The 23,472-nt window shown below is 39.9% G+C and overlaps 1 protein-coding gene across 1 annotated transcript in view; it reads right to left on the reverse strand.

Moving 5' to 3' along the window:
• The window catches only part of btbd11b (BTB (POZ) domain containing 11b), a 71,301-nt gene that overhangs the window by 18,443 nt on the left and 29,386 nt on the right, over positions 1-23,472 (reverse strand). Inside the window, exons 2-3 of the mRNA XM_020603024.1 lie at positions 7,322-7,489; positions 377-581 (exon numbers count right to left, since the gene is read on the reverse strand). Coding sequence (XP_020458680.1) covers positions 377-581; positions 7,322-7,489 — 373 coding nt within the window. The remainder of the gene's footprint in view (positions 1-376; positions 582-7,321; positions 7,490-23,472) is intronic.

Consider the following 23,472-nt stretch of genomic DNA (forward strand, 5'->3'; position numbering starts at 1 on the left):
CAGCAGCTGGGTGCTATAATTTCACCACCCAAATGTGAGTAAATGCTGCATTTGTCTGTGTCTATTTTCAGCTGAAAATGAATACACATTTAATACAAAAGTGGGTATTTACAGCTTCAGGACAGTACTGCAAGACTGAATGAAAATAAACTACAGTGGCCCGAATTTCTTCTTATTGATCTTTTAATAGTTGGATAATAATGTAGCTTGGTGGCAAGGAAGCTATATCAGGCTCATTGTTAGTTTTGGTCTTTCTATGAGGTTTTTATAAAAATAAGAGACCCATAATGACAGGTCTGTTCACATGTTTATCTTTCACTGGTCTGTGTTGTTTAGATGTGTTAAGTTAAATTTTACTGATGTGTTTGCATCTCACCTCTCTGTATGTAAGGTAACCTTGGAGGGCTCCACATTGGGGTTCTCCCACTCCATCTGAGGGCAGTGCATGAAGTAACACAGTGTGTAGATCGCCTCAGGTGCCCACTGAATCGCACTGCTCTTCTGGTGTATCGGCGTCCCATTGTTGTGGTTCTTTATATACAGTGGCTGTAGGTGGTGCATGGCTCGGGACACCAGGTCACCTATGCAAAAACAGGGCATAGACACAGGGAATCACAAAAGGAACATGAGCAGTGAAAAGGGGAATTCATGTGGAGGTATCCTCAGAGACAAGGGAGAAAATATAAGAATATTTTGAATGCACAGCCTATAAAAAAATGTCAGAGAGTCATGCTTGATCATCCCAGCCCCCTTAGTGCTCACTCTGTTGGGGGAAAATGAGGGCTTCCATGCACCACGCGCAGGAAAAAGACAAGGTTGATCCCAGTGCTTTCTGTGTAGCTCACAGGGGGAGAACAGGTGAATAAGCATGTTTAGGACTGCACTGAGTGAAGAATCAATATTTATGGATAAACAGCAGCTACTCCAAGCTATTTCCTTTGCATATATTGTCACTACTGTAGGGTCATCCAGTTGAACTTGAAAAATCAAAGCCTGGAAGGGCTGCACTAATAAAAATGTGAATATTCCCTGGGTGAGCTTAAAGGAAACTAAACAGTTCTTGAAAAAGTATGTTCAGCTCCCTTTTTTATGATTAAGGGACAGTTCATCAATTCATCTTTCATAGCCAGTCAGGTCAGGATGACCACCCATTTCATAAAAAACATTATGATTGTTGCACCTTATTGAGAGTGCTTATTTGAAGAAATAGCCCTGTATTATTACAGCACAGAGTCAAATCCCATTTCACTGAACGCTGTCAGATTTCTGTTGCTTCTCCTTCACGTCAAGACCCGCCGTATTATGAGAAAATATAATGAAATTATGAAGTGGGGTCAATCTAAGAAAATACCCTGTCAGATTGCTATGCTCAATTTTATACTATTCAAGTAAAGGGTAATAGAACATGACGGCACTTCATTCCCTGGAATGAATGAAGTACTGTATACAGTACAATGTCTTTCTATACAATGCAAGCAGTCACTCCCTTGGACAAAAGGGTTTGTTTAGCATCAAAACCACGCTATTTGGTGCTTGCCAAGATTTCATTTAGCCTCAACAATGTGACAGGCAAATGTGAAAAGGACGCCTGAATGAGGGAAGAGCATTCATGCAATAAAACAGTCAATCTCTCAACTGTCCTTTGAGAACACTGGTGCTATGCTGATAGAGAAATGCAAAGAGCAGGAAGTGTTATGGCAGGAATGACCAGCTCTTCTGCCAGCTCTAAAGGTCTCAGAGTTTCTTTCTGCCACTGCTTTATTACTCCTCCCTCATCTTTCTCTTAAGTAAACGGTCTTACTTGTACAGCGCTTTACATCACATTCTTTACTTTACATTCACACTCACAAACGCTCACATATTCACATCAGACTGTTATCACTGGGAGCAACTGGGGGGTTCAGCATCTTGCTCAAGGACACTTCGACTTGACTGGACAAGCCAGGAATCGAACCACTAATCCTCCAGTTAGGAAACAACTTGCTCTACCTCTTAAGCCACAGCCACCTCCAAGTGAAGCAATGGGAATACAGACAGGCTTGTAACAGTGTCCTCTGAAGCTTGGTAAGGCAAGCTGAGGTGGTCAGCATCAGCCACGTCTCATGTCTTATTCAGGTTGGCCTGTGACATTTCTTGCACTGGTAGAGGAGGCTGGCAGAGCTGAGGGGGAAGATTATTTCTAATACTGAAAGACAGCAACAGTAGCTTAACACACACTGTAAAGTGAGATTTTTGCTGCTCCTTCAACTAGTGGGCTCAGAAATAACCACTGGAAAAGGAATAGCCTGTTGTTTTTCAGCACAGAGTTGCAAGGATTCTTTGTTCTGGCCAAAAGAGAGGGAGTGTGGACATGAGCACCGGTTCAATAAGCTAAAATGTCAATATCCTTTTCATTATAAGATTTAAGCCCTTAATCAATACCTCATCTTGAGTAAGTAGTTCTTTAACCAGAACAGAAGCGGTGGAGGACACACACAGCCGACCCTGCTCCTGTGGATTCCCAGTGATCGCCTTTTAGCAATTCAGCAGTGCACACTTTGTTTTCAGGCTTTAAAGTTCCCTTAGAAAAGCAAAATCACACAAACATGCCAACTCCCACAGTACAGTGGCACTGCTTTGATTTACAAGGGATTTTGTAGGAGTTGGCACTTTTAAGGTCAGTACTGGCGATGCAGCACCCACATACCGACCAAACTGCTCATTACATCAGGAATCATGAAGCTGTTTAATGTTTAATAGTGACAGAGGAAGTATACTCTTTGGAAATGTAGAATGTAACTGTCATGTCTGATGGCACAATCATAGTCAGGCCTTTAAAGAAAAATAAATACACAGTAACCGGCTTTCCTTTGGGTATTGATGAATGTGTCCTCCCTGCACCATGCAGCTGCTGCTATCATCACAGTTTCTGTGTTTCAATAATTTGCTGCTATGCAGCTGTGATTATATTTAATGGTCGCCTGTGGCCATCCTGACTCAACAAGATGCTATTGTAAGCTATTTTTCCTGCTATTAGTTTTGTACATTTGAAAACAGCCTGTAGCCACCAACTACCACATATATCAGATAACACAAAGGGCGCAAATATGATCTTTATGGAGCTGTTAGTCTAAATCTACTGCAGTTATTGTGAAAAGATTAACTGAGAGAGACAGAGAAAGGAGAAAGGCAGCAGCTTATAAAACATACTAAACTCAAGCTCTTTTTGAATATAAAACATTGTTGAGAAAACAAAAACTCCCACTAAGAAGATCTTTCCTCACCATTACCTATCTCTTTTGAATTTCAGTATGACTTCACGTTACACAGTACATTACAGTCGGTGATTAAAAACAAGCACATGGCATCCCTGAGTCTAGATCCCCAGCCCCGTGCTCAAGAATCAGGACAGGGTAGTTTGTACAAGATGACACACAAAGCAGCACCATAGCATCTCTGGAGTGTTTATTAGATGAGGAAGTATGCACTCTGAGAAGTAAGGATGGGAGATCTGATGCACATCATTAGTTTAATGTCATGTGAGTATACCTCACTCTCCACCACCATACTGTTAAATAAAAGGCTGCTATTGTTGAATCAAAGCAAACTAATCACATAGACACTGACACCCACCTTTAAGCCCACAAATCTATATCACCATCACTGAGCAAGACACTAGTTCGTACTACTAAGAAGCACTACAGTGATGAAACTGTTACATTTCCTATAAGATTCTGCTGACTTCATCAGATACAGGGTCACTGTGTGGTATGAGAAGTAAACACTATCTTCAGTGCAGATATGTACAGTGCACTGCTGCTGCTGCTGCCACAACACAACGATCTTTGAAAGGTATGACAGAGTACTGATGGCCATTAGCAACATCTGTTAGTGCTCTTTCCAGCACACTGACAGAAAAACAGCCCATGTTTGTATAATATGAGGTTGATTTTTGCTTCATGTCCAATAATAAAGAATTATAAGATTTCCAGAATGTCTTTAATAAGAATTTAAATCTATTATTGTATAACAAAGCACCCACTGGGGAGCGTTAAGGCTAAACATGTATTATTAATACCAGCATTATTATTTAAATGCTCAGTGTAGGTGCAGTTAATGAAATGTGCAATCCAATTAAAAGGTCATGATAAACGTGATAAAGAACTCAAGTGTAAAACACAGCTGCAGGTGCCTGTTTAGTGGTGTTAAAGCTATCAGACCAAATATATAGATAGGAAATGAAATGTGAAAAATAAAGTAAAACCATAACTCAGTGCGCTTTGCTCCTGGTGGTCTAGCAAGGCTTGGGCAAGAGATGGCGTCTGTGGAAATACACAGAACTGGCAAATAGATCAGTGTTTTTCCTTTCTGTACAGAACAATATTAGTCCTCTAAACAACCTAAAAAGTGTGGTGATTGGCCAAGGCTCAGTTCAAACACAGCATATGATCTCCAACCTGTTAAACAGCAGCAAAAATTAAGAGATGTAGGCTGACCATTTAAAAACTATGGAACTCAGGCTTGGCAGATTTGATATTTTGAAACATTAATAATTTACTGAATTTGACCTCCATACTGCTATTTGTGAGAAAATTAAGTGTAATGTTTAGCAAGGTAAAATAAAACTCAAAGAAAAAATATATTCTTCTGTAGAGAAGAGCCCCACAGAATGTTGTCTCCACCAGTTTGATTCTACTTAATACAGCATATAAAGCAATAGTTGGACATTCTGAGAACTAGGCTTATTTATTTCCTTATTGAGAGTTGGATGTGAAGATTGATAACACCCTGTGACATGCCCGGCCGCTGAATGTGAGGCTACAGCCAGCAGGCAGTTAGTGTAGGTTAGTATAAAGCCTGGAACAGGGGGAAACAGCTGGTGGTTATGTTGTTTGAGGCCCACAGACATATCAACCAGCACAGTGAAGTCGCGGTGATTTGACTTTGTTTCACTTTGTGGTGCTGACATTTTCCAGCTGTGTATATCTACACATGTAAAGTGAAAGTCTGCATGTATTTAGTATCATTCATTCACTGGTGTTCCTATGAATAGACTTGGTTAAACTGAGTTACACAAAAATGAGTGAGTGACAATGACACACCAACAGTCCTAATAATTGCAGTTTTGCAGGACTGTCATTCCAAATATGTTAATTTGGCAGTTTGGCAGAAGGAAAAATGAAAGAGGTAAATCAGTGGCAAACCACTAAAATTGAGTCTAAATGCCAATGTGAAAGACTGCCACTGAATTGGATGCAAATTTTACTGTGCTGGAGCAGTTATTTTATTCAATAACATTTATTTCAGAAAATCAAACTCTCATCTGTCTTTCTCCATAACCTTCCCATCTATTATTCTCTTTTTGCTTCCAGTCTTACTCTTTTTATGACAGTGCTGGCTATTGTTTTTCTCAATTTCATGTTTTTTTCTTCAGCTGTGTGTCTGATTGCAAATCCAACAGTTGTTTACAGAATTCCCCTCCAGAGCTGATAACATTACCACTGGACAAAGCCCTGCTATTATCTGTCAGCGCTGGCTGTGTTTGTAGTGTCAGCATACAGTGACCTCATCAACACAACATGGACAGAGGACTGCTGGTGATTTGCTTCCGCATTGCACCCCAGCCTTGTTGCCTTGTCCCTGAGAAAACGTGCAGTGAGGAGAACTGGCTTGCTGTTTACTCTGATGATAAATATTTGTACTAGATATGCAGAAACGATTGTTCCAGCCTTGTCTTGACATAGGGTTGCCATGCCAACAAAAGACATCTTCTGACACTTTGTTCATGGGGACTCTTTTTGTCAAAAATATCATCATGCACATTAAGAGATAATCTGTGCTTATGTGATCAAATTTGTTACTCTACTGTGAGTGGACACTGCAACAATCAAATGTGTTTTCTGAAGTGAGCTGCACAGTTAAACACACAGTTCAAACAAAACTGTTCATCACTTGCACTGAGTGTCTTGATTCTGAGATTATATCTGATTACATAAAAGGGGAACACATGTACTGCAGTGATTTGCAACACAGCTTGCCACTGCAGATTTGTTAAGGCTCTTTTAAAGTTTGTCTGAAAGTTTCCCCCAAAACAAAAAAGAACAGAACTGTAATGAATGCTTTGCTTTGGCAAGCTTTGGATATGTATTAAACTTTTTTTGTGATTGGGGACACGAAGGAAAAATATAATCATTATGTAATTTCTCAAATGATATGATTATTATTGTTCAATAAAACCTACTCCAAAAGTCTACAGTATGCAAATGACATTGCATGACATCAATGGATTCTCAGTCAAAGATTTCTCAGAACAAAATTCCAGGGGAACATCAAGTGCCGGTTTTCTATTATGTATTTATTTATTCTTTTTTGGCATAAAAAGAGTCAAAATTAAAGCACTTGGTTGTTCAGCATAAAAACGCAACTACTGACTTCCAGCCATATTGATCAAACCCTAGTACACAACATAAAAACATGTGCTGACTTTTTAATGTATTTGTCAGAGGTAGATTCCCCAAACCCAAAAGCTCAATTTTCAATTTTTTTAACCTACCTCACACTCACCCAGTCTCATGTTCTCAGCAGCCAAAAGTATGTGGACTCACAAACATTATATGTGACTTTTGAGCATCTCACCTCATAACCATGGGCATTAATATGCTTCTACAACAGCCTGCACTGTTCTGGGAAGGCTTTCCACATGATTGTGAAACCTGGCTGCCGTGCTTTGTTTTCATTCAGCCACTGTAAAGGCATTTTGCATGAAGCTATTTTGACTTGTCACTGTTGGAAAAACTGCTGAAATAATGAAATTAACAAGTTAGCTGAATTCCATTTTCATGGTTTCAGTTTCTCGGGGTTCTGGTTGGGTCACTGTCGCAGCTTACTGGGACACTTAAAAAAAAAAACACAGCTGTTGTTAATGTTATTAGTACCACCTGTGCTTTTCCTGCTGTGACAAGTCAAAATGTCTACTGTGAAAAAAGCATGTTAGTGAGGCTGGGTGCTGGCGTTAGATGATAAGGCCTGGATTGCAGTCACATTCATCCCAAAGGTGTTGGATGAGTTTGAGTTCACTACTAGCCAGTCATGCCCTTCCACATCAGACCTAGAAAAACATTTTTCTATGTACCGCTTGTCTGTGCGTGAGGGTGTTGTCATGATGAAACAGTGAAGGGTCTTCCTAAAAGCTGTTGTCAGTATCCTCAACTGAGACAGCTCCACTAGAATGATCAGGTGGGTAATCACCTTGCGCAAGGGCACAATGACTACAGAGAGATTTGCAGGAGGTGTCCTTTTCTTCACCCACACATATACACACACAGACGAACAAACAACTCACTGAGTTCAGAGATGCTGCCCACTCTTGTGGCCAGTAAGCACTGTTCAATGGAACGCAGCTCAGACTGGCTGTAGGCGTTTCCCTCTCCGCTCTTTCCCGCTCGCTGCTGCTGCTGCTGTAGCTGCTGTTCCCTGTGAAGAGTCACACCCTCGGGTAGGCTGAGCACACCTGCAAGAGACAGAAAGAGAGAGAGAGAGAGATCCTTACTATTTATGCATGAGGTGATATAATTGGTTTTGGTCTAAATTGGGATTTTTCATTACAGCATGTAAGAAGTACAAAAGTCATTGTATCCCCTTTTAAATGTCAGTAATGTCTCATTATGCTGTGTTAGTGAGAAAAGTTTAACGTGATTATTTAAAAAAACATCATGTGTGTATGATTTGTGTGGTTACAAGCTGGTTAAGAAAATGGAAGGACATGTAAGGTAGTAATTATGCCTTCTAGTTGTAACTTCAGAGACTTCTCCCAGTTTCATTTCATTATTTTCACTATTCACTCCCTTGAGTGTGAGTTAGTATCTCTCACTCAGAGGGTGACGAGACAGATGGCTCTCCATCTTCCCTCTCACTGACAGTTTCTTATTCTTCTGCAGCTTTGTGCTGCACCCTTCCTACTGTTTTCAGGGTGTCAACTAATGAAATGGCTGAAAGCAGCGACTCTCTGCTTTGCCCCTTAATCTCTGTGAAAGAGTAGCTCTGCTTTTATTAGCTCCTACTTCACAATATGCTGCTAATTTAATGTACCTGCTGCCTATGAAAAAGGTCATCTTTTGGGGGCAGACAGTTGCTTAATGGGTGATTCATTTTAATTGAAATGAATATCAAACCTGGTACCTATGCTACCCACAATGCAACTCAGCCTAAAAAAATTCAGTTAGAGATTCTGGTGGGCTATGCTAAAAGTGGGTAATGTAGTTTTGGGCTACATTGCCGTATCTGCCTCAAACAGAAATGAGGAGTGGACTACATAGGTGTGGGAAACTTCTTTTAAACTCGACACCCTCCGTTTTTTTTTTCATCTTCAACCCCAAAAGGTGCTGACTCAAGTGATATCACTTGAGGCAATTTTTCCAATTTTGAGCAGCTCCCTCTAGAGACACCAAAGGTTCTTTTGTCCACATCTGCAGTAGGACTCCCCAAGACCTGGAAAAAGAACTTGGTGGAGGTTTAATTTGGGTATGCATAATTGTTAATGGCAAAAATTATTGTAACAATAATATAACAACAATAACTGTAACAATGGATTTTTTTTCTTTGCCTGAGCCAAGGGAAATGATTAAAAAACAACAATAATAATAACAACACCCTGCCAACTCCAGTCTTTTTCACATTGTCCCTAAATGTAATCAGCTATATGTCTAATATTTCCATAAAAGGTACCATGACAAGATCAGCAGTGGTTTAAATATGCTGATTTTGAAATGCATGCTTTTTAAAAGTCATGCCTCTGATTCTACTCTGCTACAGTGTGTGGTATTCAGTATGCATTTTACAACTAATAAAACTGTGGTGAAAACATCTGGAAATAGGGTTCTAGATATAAAATCACAGTTATTTGGCTTATAAACCTGTAGAGAAGCTGTTTACATGACATCAGCAATGACACCATCTCATCTACATCCTCGGTCAGGTCTGACCAGAAAACTACTGACAAGTCGGACAAATCTGGAACAAAAAGCAGGAGACATCATCATCTGCCCCAGCAGTGTCAGTTTTCTGCATCAAATTAATTGATAATTGATCCTGCATCAAAGAAGCAGGATCAATTATGAAGAAAATAAACTTGTTTTCTGTTTCTGCAGGAATGTGTCTGCTCTAAAGCACCTCCTTCACCGCTTTATTGGCCTCATAGGTAAACAGTGCAAACTCTAGGAAATCCATCTTAAACCATTTAAAGCAGCAAGAGGCCTTTCCTGGCACGTTCCTTATGCTTCCACTCATTCTCACATAATTATATAGTAAAGTAAATAGTCCACTCAAAGCACAACCCACCTCCTTTAATGTGTGCACACTAATGGCCCTCGAGTGTGATTTGGCAGTGTCGCACTGCAGGCGCCATAAGTTTCATAACTGGCTAAAAAAAAAATGTTAAATTCTCTTTCATTAAGACTGGCCCTGTCATGACCTTCAGGGCTACCAACAAGGGGTAACATGTCCCTCTAACCTTTAAATAATCTTCTGGAGAAATTTATCAAAAAGACATATTTGAGGAAAGTTCATATATTACATTATTTGCGAGTCACATAAAACCTAAACCAGTTTATCATCCTTTTCCTGCTGTTCATACTTTCAGTAAACTTGACAAACAGCCAGTCACTAAAGTTAGGTGCTCAGAAAAGAAATGAAAAACAAACAAACAAACAAACCAAAAGGTGAAAATGACAAAGAGGTGCAAAAGACTTTATGTCCCGGTATTTATAAATGTATACTGAAGTCATATATGAAGCTTCAAGTATAAGAAGCATACAACATCAGTTTAACTTAAGTTAAAATTGTGGCACACACACCTATTAATAGCTCCCACCTAGCTTTACCCTCTTTTGGGGGTGTCTTTGGGGCTCATCTTGTCCTGGGCATGAGCAAGACACATGGTGGGACTGTCACCTTATACAATATTTATTTGTTTGTTTGGTTGCTTGTTTGTCTATCTGTCTATTTGTTTATTTATTTAAATTTGGATTTTTATTTCAGTCCTGTGATAGACTGGCGTCCTGTCCAGGGTGTACCCCACCTCTCGCCTGATGTCGGCTAGGAATTCAACAGGATTCCCAGTATATAGGCCTAAACTCTAAATACTTATAGAAAATGGACAAAGAAAACTTGTGAAAGTAAGTTTGGTGCCAAACCCCAACCCAGGATGATGTTGGGAGAACCTTCCTCTCTTTCCATCATGATAAAAAAAAAAAAAAAAAATACATGTATGTCAAAACTTTAATGGTGGCAATTTCAAGACAAGTCTTCTTTAAGCAAAATGCTAACTTCATCATACTAAAATGCAGGTGATCAGCAGGTTCGCTGTTCATCATGTTCACCGTCTTAGTTTAGAGTCAACATGCTAATGTCCAGCTGAGATGTATAGAAAATATCTTCATTAGTTTAGCTCAAAACTCGATCCCAATATCAACATTAATTTTAATAATAAAGTATTTTACAAGAGCAACAACTGAAAACAAAGGTGCAAATATATGACAACGAGCTCGTGTAGATAAGACCACAAGATCAGTAATAGTTTTTTTCACAGAGGAACAGGGCTAAGTAAAATAAATGATGACTCCACTCTATTTAGCTTCTTGAGTTTCCTTGTGCATGCTGGCTCACTGTCAAGGCTGACTGGGGCACTCAGATGGAACAGAGCCGATGTTAGGTGTGAAAAATGTCTAAGACCGAATAAATGTATTGCAAGGAGGGGAAAAAAAGAATGTAACACCTCAGTGTTACACTTGAGCTTTTAACTGTCCAGCTCCTTAACCTTGGTTCATGGGAATAACAGGAGCAGCTGACAGTTAAGTGCTCTTAGGATGGACTGAGGCAAGGTGACTCACTGGCTCTCTGCGTCCTAATGCAAGGCACTATCTATCCTCAGGGAGGAACTGATGGAGCTCTTATTTGCCAGCCAGTCAACAACTGTAGCCATGCTCTCCCTTGCCTTCTCTTTGCGTGATGAGCACTCTTGTCTGTAGCTTCATCATGATTGTCACTGCACCAGAAATCTCCAAGAAAATGTAATGTTCTCAGGTTTTAATATATAGTATAATTGCACAAAACGTTAGCAGTTTTTTTACTGGCCATAATCATAGTGATATCACATTTGGTTTTTCCTTTGGGATGTAGAATGGTGAAAGATGATTTGGGCAGTTGCCTTTGTTTAAGTGGACCAGTTCTTTTTACCATATGGCAGCTGTTTTGTTGAGGAGAGGAGAGGAGAGGAGAGGAGGCTGAATGATGCTCCAGGCAACACACTGTCACTGAAGAAGAAGTAATGAATACAGGATTTCTTATTAAGATGTCACTGACTGCACCTTAGTCCCATTCTGCACAGAAGAGATCCAGTGAATGGCCAAACACATATTCCAGAGACTGAAAAAAAAATCACTAAACAAAATTCAAGCCATAATATTGCCACAAATGACAAACTTCCTTCTAATAGTTTTTGATTTGTGTGTGTGCTGATGAGCAAATTTTTAAACCTGTCATGTTGTATTTGGGATTAAATGATTAGTTTGTCATTTTGGAAAATACACTTCTATCACTTTCATGTCTATAAGGTAAGTACCGACTTTATATAACAGCCAGTAGCCAGTTAGCTTAGCTTAGCATTAAGAATTGAAAAAGGGCAAACCTTGCTCAGTCCAAAGGTAACTCAGTCCACCTAGTAGCTGCTCTAAAGGTCACTACTTAACATGTTATATATCTGTACAAAGCGTTGCGGTCTGATAGAAAACAACATTAATAATTTTGGGCACTGGATTATCAGTGTTTATTTGCCAGTCCAGAGCCATTAAGATTGAAAGACTGAGGGGTCAAAAATGGCAGCAGGTCGTATGACTCATGTACTGTAGCTTCAAATAGTTCCAAACAGTTGATTAAGATCCGTAGTTTTTTTGTAGAAAATATATTTTGAACGACTTGTACAAGGCGGCACAGTGGTTAGCACCGTTGCCTCACAGCGAGAAGGTTCTGGGTTCGGGCCCCACCCGGGACCTTTCTGTGTGGAGTTTGCATGTTCTCTCTGTGCTTGCGTGGGTTCTCTCCGGGTACTCTGGCTTCCTCCCACAGTCCAAAGACATGCAGCTTAGGTTGATTGGTGTCTCTAAATTGTGTGTGGTTGTTTGTCTATATGTTAGCCCTGCGATGGATTGGCGACCTGTCTAGGGTGTACCCCGCCTTCGCCCGATTGTCGGCCGGGATTGGCTCCGGCCCCCCTCCGTGACCCCGTTCAGGGACTAAGCAGTAGAAAATGAAGGCTTGTACAGCCTTACAAACTAATTCTGTGTTGTGTTGCTGTAGATGGCTCAGCTAAGAACTAGTTAGCTAGGTACTTAATTATTAAAGTGACCCAATATTTGAGAGACAGTCAAAAAGGTTATAAAACATATTTTGAACCATGTCGCTAAAGTTATAATGTTACAAGCATAGTTTTTGCTATTGATTTCAACTTACTACTTTGGAAGATAGAAGTCAAGTCAGTGTAACTTTATGGCACAGCTGCTAATCTTTAGAACTATTTAACGTTCCCATGATCCACCATTACTGTAAAAACAGTCTTTATTGAGCGGAGATGTCATCACTCTCCTTCTTAATCCACTCTGGCCCAAACATCCAGTGTACCAATTGGACAGACCACAGACATCCTACATCCTACGGTGGCACTAATGCTGCATATGAAAAGCAAAGACTAAAACTTTTTTCTCTTTTTTTATGGATCTGTCTACTATGGCTCCACTACGACTTGTAACAGGGCTGACTAGAGCAGTGGGGCAGGAATTCTGACCTTGGGGTGGCGCCCACCCACCAATCTATTTTGGAGGAACACACAGAGAAGTTCACTTCCCCCAAAACACTGCTTGTCTACAGGAAGACTGGGTTTGGGTTTCAGAGTCGAGCTTCAAATGACAAATCATATATATACTGCCATACATGCACTCTAAAGCAGAACTTGGATGGATAAAATTTGATTGAGATCTGATTTGACTGTAGTATTTGATTGAGCATAAAAATAAAGCAGAAAAAAAATCTAAACAGCTTGATGCAAAAACACTTAAAGTGATGACAGAAAGCAAAACATATACACTGTTTTGGTGCATAGTTAAGGTTCTAAAGGGTTAATCATGTTGTTACTGTACATGGATCACAGTAGTGCTGCCCCACTGTAGGCTCCGGCTCTGTTCTGCCAGACCAGATGGCTACCATATGTATTCCAAGCGAGTGAGATGGAAAGCAGGAAATGTGTGTTAAAATGTGTCAGAATGCCTTTCCTACCCTTAATGGCTGCTTTATTCACTCTGAGAAACTTCACAGTGGTAGCGGAGCTTTTTTTAGAAGTAGTGTTGGTATTCCTGGTCAGACTTTAACTCTCCAGAGGTACAACCTCAGTTTGGGTTCTCAGGTAGCCACAGTATGGTCTGAGGAAGCCACAAACCTTTAATGGCTTAGTCCTGTGCCAGCCACAGGGCTATAAAGGAACACTGTCCGACCATGAGTCCCGTGAGAAAATATATTGTATGTACACATGCAAATGTCTGGTAAATTAGGAAACTGGCAGAGAGAAAAGGCATGTGAACAATCGATGAACCACAAATACACACACGCACACACAAATGCTAGTATACAGTCACGGGCTGCAAACTAGTAAATAATAAATAACATTCCATGTGGCATGCAACGAAGTGTGTGCATACAAAAGCAGCCACACACAGATAATTATTAGTAATTAAAAAGTCTTAATCCAAGGCTCTTCACGCCTAGTTGAAATGGGACGCACTGTGCAGACAGAACAATGTGCTCAGCTATATCCAAAGTGAACATTTCTTACTGCTGGGCAGCTACACTCAGGGTACAATCTGCTGAAAATCCGTTCTGTCCCCAATAAGGAGGACTGGAAAAGCTCCCAAGTTTGCATCATGTGTCACACTGAAAGAAACACACAAGCCTCCTGATGTGTTCTTACACAAGAATGAGCAAACCACCAAAGGAAACGACTGTGGGTTTAGAGTTATTTCTGTATTCAGACTTTGGAGAACCCAGTGTAAACACATCAAACTGTTTCTGCTCTTGTTATAAATAGTGAATTACAATAAATGCAAACATAAATGGGATACTTCATCGACCCTTTATTGACACCGCTTCCTACATATGGAGGTCAGAGGTCAAAGACAGAACAGTGAGTCACTGCCTCACATGTTGTTCAAGGACACTTCACTTGCTGATTGCTGAGGTATAAATAGTCTCTGTGGTGTTGCTGTTTCAGTCGATATACAGTATGTGAATGGTGGTGTTTTCCTGATTTAACACACCTAATTACTGACACTCCTTGATGCGAGCCATTTAAATGCAAAGAAATCAAGAAGCACACAGAGCGCACAGTCTCATTCAGTTCATTCTGACTTTGCCTCTGTTGGCCACCCTTTAATTACAGAGCTATTCTCTTCTAGGTAAGTGCTATTTTCTAAAGCGGTGTCTCTTTGATTTGCCTAATCAATTCTTCTAGCTGCACTAATCAATATTTTGTATTAACAGTGGACAAAATGGCTACAGGCAAAATGAAAGGGATCACTGACCACGATTAACCAAGAGAGTTATAATTCAAATTAGCAGTTCACCTCAGCTCAACTAAGCTTTTTAGTGTCTTTTAGCTGATTGTTTTGGTTTTATGGCCCAGAATTTTGATGTTTTTGGTTCTGTTGGTAAAAAGCTCAGAATAAACCTACTTGATCCTGGTGAACAGAGTGAGAACACAGAGCGAGATGTTTATAGTAGGAGATTGATACTGGACTTAAATTCAGCAGGTGGCCAGAAACGTGACTCACATTGAATATTAATGCTGCTCCATTTCTGCATACATATCTGTTTGTTAACATGTTTGCCAGTATCTGTGTTGTTTTTACAACTCGTTTTGGGGCAAAAATATCAATTCATGTAACTTTAAAGGTTCAGTTTGTCACTTTATTTGAGAAATAGCTGGAGAAACTGCATTTCAAGTAGATTTCTCAACTGACAATGTAGGTGTAAAACTGCTTTTGAAAGCATAAATACATTAGATTTAGATATTGAAATTGTTAGTTTTTGTATCAAAAGCCTGTCAAAGTGGGAGTTCCAGCAAGTACTGGTCCCTGTGTTTAATTACTGGGGCTTTTTTGTTTATTTGTTTATGTATTAATCACAGATTAGGCCTTTAATTCTATGTACCCAATAGACTGTTTTGCCTGAGTAATGAGATCTGCTGCAGAGCATTATGAGCTAGCATCAATTAACTAATTCTGAGAGACAATGAACAAAGACAAGTAGTCAGATACGTAGAGACTGAATCACTGCAGACAGCTTGAAAATTGTAACATACAAGAAAATAAGTCAAGTTAAAAACAGACATGCAAGTAGACACACAATGGACCATGCACTCAAACACAGATGAAGAAGCTGTTACTTGTGACCAGCGCGCAACAAGGGCACAACTACAATTAGGCAATCTTCTCCAGTCAGAGAGACACCAGCCTCCCTGCAGGCTGTCTGTTGTCCCTCCCAGAGGTACCAGCTGCCTCGCTATTATTTCGTATTTTCATCTCATTTCTATTGTCAAGGGTAATAAGTCTGTGTGTGCGCTTCCCGTAGGATGCTTTCCAGACAATGCTGACAACCAGCAGCAGCAGGGAAAAATCTGAAGTTCACTGAGCTGCAATCTCTCTGCTCACCTTGCACTACCTTTCTGCAAGCTTTTGGGAGAAAGCTGTGCTATGGCATTATCTCCCTTTCACTTATCTTATATAATCTGATATGGGAATGAAGAGAACAAAGTGGGTTTGTGTGGTCTGTCTGTTTCAATAAAATCAAGACTATGGTACATGTGAATTATTAAAATACAAAAAAATATTAAAAGTGTCTGACAGTAAACCTGATAAATACAACAACATTCTGAAGTACAGTAAATACTCATTTAGCCTCAAAAGGCAACGGAGTAGTTAAAAGATGTTACTAAAATAACATAAATTGAGATTTGCTGTATGGGGATATTTTTTTCTGGGTCATTTAAGCAGAGTGACATCATACTGACCTGCTGATAAACATTGGGAACCTTTAAGTGAAGCTTAACCCAATGCCATAAACATGAAGCAAAGTGCAAAGTAGATAAGATGGTAAATCCTAAGGCAGCAAAGGTACAGTCACTGCCTGTGTGCAATGTGTGCATGCTTCAGTGTTTGTTCCTACGTCTGTGTGTGTCTGTGACTCAGTCTGTGACTCAATCTATGTCTTCTTTGGTGTGAGATGAAGGTATTCAGGAAGTGTGTGGCATGCATCTGAATTGCTGGTCAAAAATGAAGCACACCACAACTCTCATGCACTATTAAAAATGTTTACCTTTTTTTTTTACAGTACTGTAGCAGCTGTTTAGTAACAGTTAAAATTCTGCACTGCACATTTCTGTAACCCTGAATTCATACTGTACAGACTCCTACTGCAGCTGCCACTATTCCTGCTCTTGTACTTTGCATTGATACTGTAAACAACTAAATGGGATTTGAGTAAAACTCACTTTTAAAAGCTGTAAAAAGAGGAAGACATTTACAATCAGGGGAAGAGAAGATACTTCAAAGTATTCGGGTCAAAACATTTCAGATTTGAAACCCACAGTGGAGGATGAACTGTGGGGTGATGGGTGTTTAAAATGTTTTGTTCTTATAATGAGACAGTTAAATAATAACTGCTGGGTTTTTCTGCTCTCAACAAATCTCATGAAAAGACCAGAACAGCAACAATGATGCTGTAAACATTGACTCAGGCACCAAATATGTATCAATTTGCAACTGAAAACACCACAGCAACCTTTTTCTCCTCTTTGAATAATGTTTAATAAAAACCACAGTGCTCAGTTGCTTTAAGAAATTATTCAGCCTTTTTAAAAGCAAATTGAGCTTGGGTGCCACAGACAAGTTGGAAAGTACTGCAAGATGGACTAACACAGGACTCCCCAACCCCCGGTCCCCGGACCGGTACCGCTCTGTGGAGAAGAACACACAAAGAAACAATTTCATTGTTAAAATTATAGTTATTTTTCTTTCATTAGTCTTAGTTTGAAAAACGACTGTTTTCACCCTTGCCTCACTACCGCACTTGACTCTGGCACGCGATTTTACACTTCAACAACACAAGCTAACCCTTTAAAAAATTAGCCAAATATCAAAATTCACTTGAGAGCTTTTTCGGGAAGGAACACGCAAACGATGGGACAGCAGAAGGGTCACAGACTGCCAGCAAAAAGAAAGCTGCATTTAAAAGAAAATACCACGATTCCTACCTAAGTTATGGGTTCATCGCAACAGGTGATACACAAGCTCCAAACCCACTATGCATAATTAGCTAATGAAACCATGAAACCCTAAAAAAAATGCTCCGCCACACTGAGACAAAACACCCTACGTTAAAAGACAAACCCTTAGAATTTTGTTCTAGTTGCAGTGAAACAAGCCCAGGGAAAGGTTTTTGTTATTGGAACCCCACGCCTCTACCCGGTCTGCGGAAAAATTTAACCCACTATGCATAATTAGCTAATGAAACCATGAAACCCTAAAAAAAATGCTCCGCCACACTGAGACAAAACACCCTACGTTAAAAGACAAACCCTTAGAATTTTGTTCTAGTTGCAGTGAAACAAGCCCAGGGAAAGGTTTTTGTTATTGGAACCCCACGCCTCTACCCGGTCTGCGGAAAAATTTTCATGCATTAAACCAGTACCTGGTACAAAAAAGGTTGGGGACCGCTGGACTAACACATTGCTGGTTTTGGCCTTGTTGGGGGTGTTCTCGTGTAGCGTCTCATCTCACGAGCTACGTATATTGTCACACCCTTATTTATTTCCAGTGGCTCCTGTAGTGCAACAAACAACTCACACAGATTTCAACCTTCTATTTTTCCAAATGTCTCTTACTCTTCTATATGCTGCAGTTTATTTCATTTATTTCTATTCCTCATTTTCATATAATTGCTTTAGCATCATTTCATTTGATCCAGCACCTATAAAAGATTTGTTTTGAATGTGTGCATTCTATCTTTAGGTTGTTTATTTTAATTTCATACCTTCCACTACAAGGTTTTGTTTACAATCTTATACAAGCTATAACATGCAGTTCCATGATGACTTGATTTATAAAATAAGCTCACGTGTACATCATTTTCATCCAGTATCAACACCTAGCTTTTAGCCACAAAATTTATCTCCAAAATACCCTCAGCCCTCCCAGGAGCCTCATGTCTGCAAACTGGCAGAAATAATCTGATAACTGCTGCCATCCCAGCAGACAGGCCAGAGCCCTGCCGTCTTGTGCGTCACTGCAGAGTCACGTCCAGCACATGCTCACCTTCCTCATATACTTTCCAAATGCTCATTTGTGATATTCCCAGTGGAAAAACTAGTCATTTATCAGTGACCTGTATGATAACATCCTGCATTGTATAAAAATATAAATCTCCCCTCACCCAGGGTAAGGGAGGATAAAAATATGTCACAGTGCTACATACTGTATGTTTTATAAATTCAGTTGAATCTGTGTTTTCCTATGTGCGTAAGTTTGCCTTTATTCATGTGCTTAAGTTTTAGGATTTGTAAGTTATATTTTAAACCATTTAATACATTAATAGCAGGTAATGTAAAACAGCACAAAGATAAGTATTTGACAGTTGAATACACAACCCGCTTTCCCTTAAAATTATCATTATTAACATGACAGGATATCTTCAAAGACTTTCTTTTCTGAATGTGGACTCATTACTCTTCCCTGGGTTGTTTAAGGATAGGAGACCCGCAATTTATGAGGCACAGAGCTTCAAATTGCTCAGTAATTGTTTAACTCACCTAGCATAATCTATCATTTTGACTTTGCGAAGTGGATGTGTGTGGCACAAACACAGACTGGAAGTGGGCCATGCCTGGCAGAGAGTAATGAGGCCTGGGGCTGTGTGCCGCTCCCTGTTGCTTCCCCCATCTCAGCCCCTCCTTTGAGGGATGACCTTCACTGTTCAGGACCTCCAGTAGCAAATATTCCTATAACTTTGATAATGTGAGAGCAGATCTATTGAAATATATTTATCATTCAATTCTGAACAATTTTCAGAATCTCAGGTGAGGAGCCCCAGTGACTTATAATGGAAAATGTGGAAAGTCTGAATAATAACAATGTCTTCTTTGTCATAAGTGGATCCAGGGGTGGCCAGGGGTGGCACCAGCCACCCTCAGAATCTGACTGGCCATCACTGCCAGAGTCATTTCTCCCAATGTGTCGTGCAGCAGTGATGTCTCCGGCCAAAAGTAAATATGGAGCACAGTCAAAGTCAGCTAATGAAGGCACAATGTGTGTCTCATTTTGACACAAAATAAACAATTTGATTCTTAATAATGTATGGTTCATCACTTCATAGAACTAGGGGTTTAATTTACTTTTTAGATCTTTCAAATGTGCCACCCCTTTCTTAGTCTGTGCCCCAGCCTGTCCACCACATCTAAAATTTATTAAATCTGCCCCTGTCTTTATTAAGTCTTTCATTTGCTATAATATTTAGAGGTGAAAATTTGCCATCTATAAATGATCAATTAGCAAAATTTGCAATATCACTCACTAAATCAGTCATGTAAGCTTATCTTTCAAAAAACAATCCTGCTGCAATTGTAACCCATAAAACACTATAAACAGAAAAGCAGGCTTCTACCTCCATCATAAACAGAAATTACACATTATGCGTGCAACAAACAAGGCCCCAAACAAGGATATGGCCCCAAAGCAAGATTGTTATTGCAGGTTAAAACTATCATAGCCCACAACAATAGTACATCCTTTAACAGAACACACAAACTGAGCCAAAACAAATATTGAAGCTATGGTATTTTGGGTGTCAACTGACTCCAGTCAGCTGCATGCAGCAGGTAGGCTGGGTCTCCCTCCAGCTCCTACAAGTTCTCCCCCACATGTTTTCCCAGCCTTCTCCCTCAGGCACACTGGCTCTGCTGTGAGAAGAATGGAGGGTGGAGGAGGCTAACTGGCAGGGAGCAGCCACTTTAAATTCAAATACACAAATATAGAGCTGGCATGTGCATTCCACGCTCACATGCATCCCTGCACATATGCCCAGGTATACACACCTGTGGTATGTGCACATGCAAACATGCATGCACAGTATACCTCTTTTCCTCGTCCTGCATCACTATTGCAGAGTTGTTTGCGTCTCACACAATGTATGGCAGGAGTATAAATACAAAAAGGGAGTAACAGTTGAAATGGCCAAGTTCAATGTTCAAGTACTCTACCCAGTTTAAAACAGCAAAGCTTGGTTACTGAAGTCTTTCAAAGACACATAGCAGATAATGCAAGCTGTGTCTTTCAGAGATTTCTGACCTCACTCAGTTTGTTCTAAAAGGAAAACAATTCTCTTGAAAAATGCTTCTCAATGACATGATCCTCCTAAGATGATAAAGTGCTACTTCCCTGATAAATCAGGGAAGTAGCACTTCTCTTCATCATATGTACTCTCCTACCCTCACTGATTATTCATCTGCACATCAAATGCACCGTTGCTGTTACACCCCTCTAACCAGCACGGCGACATGTCCCATCACAGTACTGCTTCCCATATCCTTCCCTGGTCTATGATGAGGATGTGCAGTCCATCATCTTCAGGTCACTCATGTTCAACTCATTAGTGATAATTAATGGTTGCAAAGTCCCATGCTGCTCCGGGCATTATGGAGTCCAAATTCCATCCGGGCTGGCCCCGCCTGTACCGGCCGAAGCAGGCACAAGTTGTTTTTCTGCTTGGTTGGCTATTGCACTTCATCTGTGCAGCTTAATGGGCTTGGCTGCATAACCAGAGATAGAAATTAGCCAAGCCCTGAGAGCTCACATTTAAAAAAAACTGACCTTTTAAAAAGTGAAGTCTCGTCCTCTGTATACATTAGAATTTCTTCATGGAAAATGATAGTCTGACTTTGAAGTAAAACAGCCTTTAGGAGGGGTGCATGTGTGACGTTTTGCTTTAAAAATCATGACAGTTCATTTAAGATTCTCCCAAGTGTGTCCACATGCCCTAACATCTCAACACTATCAACACAAAGTCCTCTTATTAAATAGTATCATTTATCCTTCTCAAGGTATTTCCAAAAAGGTATAAATGAAGACTATGCATGACGTACACAAACCCATGATCTCAAATGGGTGTAGTGTTAACTCGCTGTCCAAATGTTCTGTTAGCTCCATTTCTTCGCTCAAGGCCAACTTTGATGGTCCAAAACTAAGCGAGGCATAAATGCAAGTCAAGGACGGAGAGTTTCAGTACAGATTAGCACAAAGATGCCAGTGACCAGCATTATTCTGTGCATGACGAGATGACTGCTATTGCACACACACACACACACACACACACACACACACACACACACACAAACATTTAGGGCACTATTAATTGTATTGAGTGGAGCAAATGACATGAGAATTCATAGACTTATAAGCCCTGCGCCAGGATTATGGGCCTTTCTTCTTGTTCAGCAAAATGAGAGCAGAAATAACCACAGACCTGTCACAGTTTAATATCACACTATCAGCAGTCTTGTGGTTGAATGTCTCTATGCTGGTATTAATAGGTTTGTGTCTTCCATTCTTCTTGTTGTTGCTTTGCTTGCAAGTAATGCACTCTGTAATTGATTTTCTCTGTTTGGGTTACTTAGTACCCCTTAAGCCATTAAGAGCAATCCCTTCTGTTTCACAATAGACGCTCTTGTATGCATTATATAATGCTGACTTGGCTGCCATGGGTATTACAGCCAAGGTCTTGATCGAGGGTGTAAATATGAACAGAGGGCCTACGCCTCAAACTGAAATCTGCCTTCTAGAGTTTTCCAAAACACTCAGATGCCTGTTCCAGTCAGAGGCTGGATCAAAGTTAAGCCTCTCCTCAGTCATTAGACTTGTGGTCTTCACCGAGTTTCTTTTAATGTCCTTCAACAATGCCCTCTCTTGGATTGTACCCATGACTGCATGTATTAGCATTAGTACATGTTTGTGCACAGTGACAGTACATGTTGCTGTGAAAATAAAGTGCCATAGATCATGGGCGCTACCTCCATATGCATGGATGTGTTTTCTGCCTTGCTAGAGATTAGCATTCAGGCCTTGGAGGTGAATAACCACACTAAACCAACAGGCTAACATCTAGGGCAATTGTTAGGACTGCAGAGCTGTAGTTGCTTTGGCCATGTCTTTATCTATTTTAAGGTATTCTTGCTTGATGCAGAAAACACATAGGTTTTCATTCTGCCCATTACACCTGATACAATCTTTGTCCTGTTGCTACTCTGCAAGTCTGCCTCTGTCTCTCTACTGAGTCTACTGTCTCAGCAACTGTAATTACTCTTTCTTTCATTCTTCCTGAACTTCAGCAGGGACCTGTCCGGTCCAAACAGATTGATGTGGAAACCAAATGCAGAAGATGGAGAGAAAGAATGCTTTCTGAACAGCAATGTGTATAAATCCAATGATATTGCTGCCTTGACAGCAAAAACTGAGTGCTGCAAATTGACATCTTGACAATCACACTGCAGTTTCTCAAAATTAAGAGTCCTTGTTTTGAGGACATTATCGGAGCTGCTGTTTGGCTGCCATTTTAATTAGCATGTCTTGGTAGTAGTGCAAACTTTACTGAGTGTTAGATGAACTAATTATATGGTGGATACATACAATAGATGAACTAACAGATTAACAGACATTAACCACAGTGGTGGAATAAGTGCTCTGGTTCTATACTTAGGTAAAAGTAGCAATATCACAGTGTAAAAATACTGTTACAAGTAAAAGTCCTGCATTCAACATGTTACTTAGCTAATAGTACAAAAGTATTCTGGTCAAAATATACTTGAAGTACCAAAAGTAAAAATACAGATGCATTATTATCTACAGTATGTAATTTTATTGTTATATATTGTGTAGATGGAACTAATTTTAACTACCTTATGCTGTTCTGATACTCTATAATTCTGTTCTGAATCTAATAATGATCATTTCAAATACTTTACATCTGGGAATCTTGTGCATTTTCCATCCATGATCAACAAAGTCTTATTATACAAAATTTTGTTTTAGTAATCAGATTCTGAGAAGTAACTAGCATCTAAAATTAATCAAAATAAATGTGGTGGAGTAAAAATACAAAATTTCCCTCTAAAATGTAGTGAAGTCAAACTTTGAAGTGAAGCAGCAAATGGACATTCTCAAGTAAAGTATAAGTATATCAAAACTGTACTTAAGTACAGTACTTGATTGTACTCAGTTACTTTCCACCTCTGATTAACTGTAAATATGAAATATGCTATGCTACCTTTTCACACTAACCCCAAAATCCCAGGTGGTTAGGTGCAGTAGATGAGGACTTGTGCAGCTACATTTAGACACACTGTATTTT

This window comes from Monopterus albus, unplaced genomic scaffold (genome assembly GCF_001952655.1).
Source record: "Monopterus albus unplaced genomic scaffold, M_albus_1.0 scaffold59.1, whole genome shotgun sequence".
NCBI classification, from domain to species: Eukaryota; Metazoa; Chordata; class Actinopteri; order Synbranchiformes; family Synbranchidae; genus Monopterus; species Monopterus albus.